The sequence below is a fragment of the Protobothrops mucrosquamatus genome, unplaced genomic scaffold (genome assembly GCF_001527695.2).
Source record: "Protobothrops mucrosquamatus isolate PMUCROS unplaced genomic scaffold, P.Mucros_1.0 scaffold4983, whole genome shotgun sequence".
Classification (NCBI taxonomy): domain Eukaryota; kingdom Metazoa; phylum Chordata; class Lepidosauria; order Squamata; family Viperidae; genus Protobothrops; species Protobothrops mucrosquamatus.
In genome coordinates this window covers 1-5,116 of record NW_015390865.1, presented here as the reverse complement: position 1 = coordinate 5,116, position 5,116 = coordinate 1, and the positions used below count along the sequence as shown (strand labels likewise).

General features: G+C 42.8%; 1 protein-coding gene across 1 annotated transcript in view; it reads right to left on the bottom strand.

Moving 5' to 3' along the window:
* The window catches only part of LOC114923609 (probable pleckstrin homology domain-containing family N member 1), a gene marked incomplete at its 3' end in the record, with an annotated part of 29,717 nt that extends 25,051 nt beyond the window's left edge, over positions 1 to 4,666 (bottom strand). Inside the window, exons 1-2 of the mRNA XM_029286783.1 lie at positions 4,545 to 4,666; positions 808 to 907 (exon numbers count right to left, since the gene is read on the bottom strand). Coding sequence (XP_029142616.1) covers positions 808 to 907; positions 4,545 to 4,624 — 180 coding nt within the window. The remainder of the gene's footprint in view (positions 1 to 807; positions 908 to 4,544) is intronic.
* Positions 4,667 to 5,116: the final 450 nt, after the last annotated feature.

The following is a 5,116-nucleotide window of genomic DNA, read 5'->3' as shown; positions in this document are numbered from 1 at the left end:
TCTTTCTTTTTTCTTTTTCTTTTTCTTTCTCTCTCTTTCTCTTTCTCATTCTTTCTTTCTCTCTCTGTTTTTTTCTTTCTTTCTTTCTTTCTATATTTTTCTCTTTCTTTTCTTTCTTCCTATCTTTCTACCTTTTTTCTTTCTCGCTTTCCTTCTCTCTTTCTTTCTCTCTTTTTTCTTTTTCTTTTTCTTTCTTTCTTTCTTTCTCTCTCTTTTTCTCTTTCTCATTCTTTCTTTCTCTCTCTGTCTTTTTCTTTCTTTCTTTCTATATTTTTTCTCTTTCTTTCTTTTCTTTCTTTCTATCTTTCTACCTTTTTTCTTTCTCTCTTTCCTTCTCTCTTTCTTTCTCTCTTTTTTCTTTTTCTTTCTTTCTTTCTCTCTCTCTCTCTTTCTTTCTCTCTTTCTTTCTCTCTTTTTCTTTTTCTTTCTCTTTCTATCTTTTTATCTTTTTTCTTTCTTTTTCTCTCTCTTTTTTCTTTTTCTTTTTCTTTCTCTCTCTCTTTTTTCTTTCTCTCTCTCTCTCTCTCCTCTCTCTCTCTCTCTCTCTCTCGTCAAGAAGTAACAACAATCGAGTTTTTCAGGGTTTATACCTCTGAGGTCACAGCAAGCGCTTTCCCCCCATTCTTGTAACCTCCAAATAGTAAGAAATACAGGTCCCATCATCCTCTGCCACCGACTGTCTGGAAATGATGGGTGCTGAATTCCAAAGCAGCCCACCTTCCATTGGCACCGTCTTGGGCAGGGATCCGCACACTGCAAGCGAAGGAGGAGTGGAGAATTACACATCCTCCCCACAAAATGACTTACCTTTGCAGGAATATATTGGAGAATTTTGTCTGAAGTTACATCTCGCTCCTGCTCCACCTCAAACCCAAAGAGCTCGGCCAGTTTTTTCTTGCTCTCTTGTCTGAAAAGCAATAAAAGAGGGCCACAAAAACATCAAGGCGAGCAAACAAAGGGAATCAGGAAGGCACAGGGGAAAGAGGGAAAGAGCAATTTATTTTATCACTAGGGCCATCAATGTTTGAAACTCGCCAACCGTCAAAAATGCGAAAAGGAATGAGGGATATTGCCCCAGCTTTGCTTTACGGTCTTGTTGAACTACAGAAAGTCTAGCCAGTTTGAGGAAGAGGGGAAGAGAAGGAAGGAAGGAAGGAAGGAAGGAAGGAAGGAAGGAAGGAAGGAAGGAAGGAAGGAAGGAAGGAAGGAAGGAAATAACAGAATAACAGAATTGGAAGGGACCTTGGAGGTCTTCTAGTCCAACCCCCTGCTCAAGCAGGAGACCCTATATACCATCCCAGACAAATGACTATCCAATCTCTTCTTAAAAGCCTCCAATGATGGAGCATCCACAACTTCTGAAGGCAAGCCATTCCATTGATGGTTCTTTCAAAAAAAAATTCTTATTTCTAGCTCTAAAAGGGAAGGAAGGAAGGAAGGAAGGAAGGAAGGAAGGAAGGAAGGAAGGAAGGAAGGAAGGAAGGAAGGAAGGAAGGAAGGTCCTAAGTCAAAGTTGTGACATTGGCCTCAGGGAAGAACCATAACTTAATTATTGCATACATTGTAATAGGCCGAGTTTGCGTAATATACATTTCCTTATTACTGAATTAACCTACATTCTGGGTGTGTACTAATTCACTCAACCATAAAACCCAACAAGGCCAACATATATACCTCAATTAAAGTGAAAACGAACCAGCATTTAAGCATACACTGTGTTTTTACCCAACCTAAATATGGGCCTGGTGCAAATCGGTGTCTAAAATATAAACATTCCTGTAGGCAAATCTTAACTGCTCTCCCCACCAAGTAGATCCTGACATAGTTTAGTGCCTGAATCCAGACCAGGTAGGCAGATAACTCATAAGCAGCAAAATAAACAGGCACTTCACCCCATATTCTAACTGCCAACATTAAAATCAGTGTCACGGCAAACTTCAAGTGGCGCATTTCTTTGATAGGACCCACATTCCACCATAGGTGGTAGATGTGGCGTCTTTGGTCCTTCCCCAAAAATGCTATCTCTAAGGTGTAATTTTTTAAATACGACAGTACGGGAAACACCACATACCGTATATTGACAGTGATCAGATCCAGGTTGCCTAAATCCCATCGACCACTAGGGGGCAGCAAAGCCTTGGTTTATTTTTCTCTAAGTTGCCCCCTAATGGTTACTGAGATTTTTGGCAACCCAGAACTGAGACTCTTAATAAATCACAACAGGCACTGCAATTATCAAAAATAATAATTTAGAGCAATGGGCTTTCTATTAACATTATGAATAATTATTAAGCACTCCTCTTTGTTCTTAGTAGGAGTCCATTTCAGACGATAGTGGCGGGATTAAAAAGAGTATTATCTCCCACTCATTTGAGATCAGGGGAAGATTTTAAATCTTGAGATTCAAGAAACCGACCACATCTAAAAGACATCAGACTTCTAATCGGTTCTTATCAGTCTGTGTCAATCTGTCCTAGCCCATCGGAAAGAATAAAAAACTCAAACTACACAACCCAAACATTAACAAAACAAAATGAGCCAACTTTCGGTATGACAGTCATTTCATTTCCCTATCCAGTTTACCAAAGAACACAGGGACAGATGGATAATATTTGCAAACAAAACAAAAGTAACATAAGTGAAGCCATCTAATTGATTGGGAAAGGAATTCTGAAACACACACACACACACACACACACACAATTTCCCATGTTGCTGTAATTTTAGCAAATTTGGGGAACAGGTCCCACTGCAAGCCTGCTGCTTTCCTTAGAAAAAGTTTCACAATTCCTCGTGGCAGTGTCACAAAAATAAACGCCTCCACACCTTGCAACTGAGCAGGGTGCAATTGAAATGGGGGGGGGTGTCTTGTGTTTTTAAGCACAATCACGCAGCCTCTGTGAATTGCATATTTTTTGCAATCAGGAACATGTGGAAAACTGGACTTTCCATTCTAGATGGGGAAATATTTTCCAATGCCCACCGCCAAATCTCACCGCCAAATCTAAGCCCTACTGTCCTTTAAAAGCAGTTGCGTGCCTACACACACACACACAAACACACACAAACACACAGAGTGATAGAGAGCTCAGGTGTCTGGTTACTTAGCTGTCTAACAATTTGAAGCTGACACTTAATTCCCTTGGCGTAGCTGGAAGGTGGGGGAGGAGATTCGACTATCCATAATGTTCAAATTGGATGACAACAAAAAAAAACAACATCCTACAGGGCCTGCTAGCCATTTTATACTAGCCATGCCATGAGTTGTGCTAGCTGGGGACGATGGAATTTGTAGTCTGACCTCTCTGGGGGAGCAAAATAACAGGAAGGCCTAATGACAAGTGATAAGTTTTGCAGCGTTTTAGCAGACCAAGTTGAGTTCCGTAAAAAGCAAAAAAAATGGCTCTTTTAACTAAAGACACTGCACTGTATGTTTGCTAAGACAGAACAGGATCCAGTGGAAATGGACACGCTTCAAACTGGGCACCAGTCTTCCCAGTTTGACTCAGTCCCCTGTGCAATTAAATTAGTCACGTCTGGCAACGAATACGCAGCTCGAGATGGTTTTTCCCACGCCCGCCGTCCAAAGCAGGTAAATAAAAAATAATAATCAACCCACTATGAAACAATAATTATTACATTTACAAGCCACCCAACTTCCAGCGATTTTAGGCAGTCGGTGATTCAGAGTACAACTTTGTAGACATGCACGCAGACACACACACACACACAAAAAAAAAAAAAAAAAACCCGTCCGCTGAAAAAGAAAGAGAAAAGCCACCCATTTCTCAAGATTTCTGGAATGCTTTTCTTCTCTCTCTTCTACAGATTTTATTTTGGGGACCTCCGCCCCCCTCTACCGCTAATGCCATTCTGAACTTCCTAGCCATTGTGGAAAATATTTGGGATTGTAAATAACTTAGAAGGATCCGGGGAAGAAAGAGGGGTATTTTTAGCCAGTCTCTATAAGTAAAGCAAAGACCTTTGACCACAAAACTTCGCACTAACTGTGTGGGTTTTTTTCTACCCAAAAAAAAAAAAAGCATGGTTACAACAGAACCGAACATCCCAGGCAACACAAAAAGCACTTAATAAGGAATAATCTTCCCTGAAGCCCCCCCAAAATCGGCATGGCACATTTTGAGTTAGTAGGACTCAACTTTCCCAGTGGGACAGCTTTCTCAAACGACTAAACTTAACGCTGTCTAACAGGCAAAAAAGCCCCAGAAGTGACAGAAACAAAGACAGATTAAAATAAAACAACTTTTTTTCTCCTCCTCCTCCTCCTCCTCCTCCTCCTTCTTCTCCTCTCTGCGGAAGAAAACTCTTTTTTAAAAAATAAAATAAAATAAAGAGTTTGCAGTCAAACTATGTAAGAGGTTGATCCGAGCACCGCCGGGGGATCATATTCTGCACACATTTGGGAGATATAAATCCTTGGGAAAATGACACGCGCCGCCGCCGCCGAATCCCCTTTGTAAAAAACTTTCCGGGAAAGAGGGAAAGAAGAGTTTGAAGGAGGCCAAGAACAGAGAGATACTCACTCTTTCTTGAAGGAGGGTTTCCTGGAAAAAGAGTACCTGAAGCGGCCGGGCGCTTGGGGAACGCATGCCATGTTCCCCATCTCCGGAGTTGGGGGGCGAAGAGTCCCGGCGTAGCGCAGGAGGAGGAGGAGGAGGAGGCGGACTGCGGGAGCCCCCGGGCGCCCTTGTGCCAAGCTGAGAAGGTGTGTGCTTTGTTGCTGTGTGTCATGCGAGGCTTCCTCACTTCCGTCTCCGCGAGAATGATCCCTTTGGGCGGGTGTGCTTGGGAAGAAGCGAGCCTTTTGGCCCAAGCGAGCCTTTTGGGTGCTCGCTTCCTGAGAACTGAGAGCAGGCGCACACACGCACGCACACACACACACAGGCGCACAAATGAGCGTGCAAACACGAGAGAGAGGGGGAGGGAGGGAGGGAGGAAGGAAGGAAAAGGAAGTGAGGGAGGGAGGGAGGGAGGAAGGAAGGAAGGAAGGAAGGAAGGAAAGAAGGCAGGCAGGCAGGCAGGCAGGAAGGAAAGAAGGAAGGAGTCAGACCCTACTGTGTTCTGCTTAGTTTCCTCTAAAGTGGAAGAGAGAGAG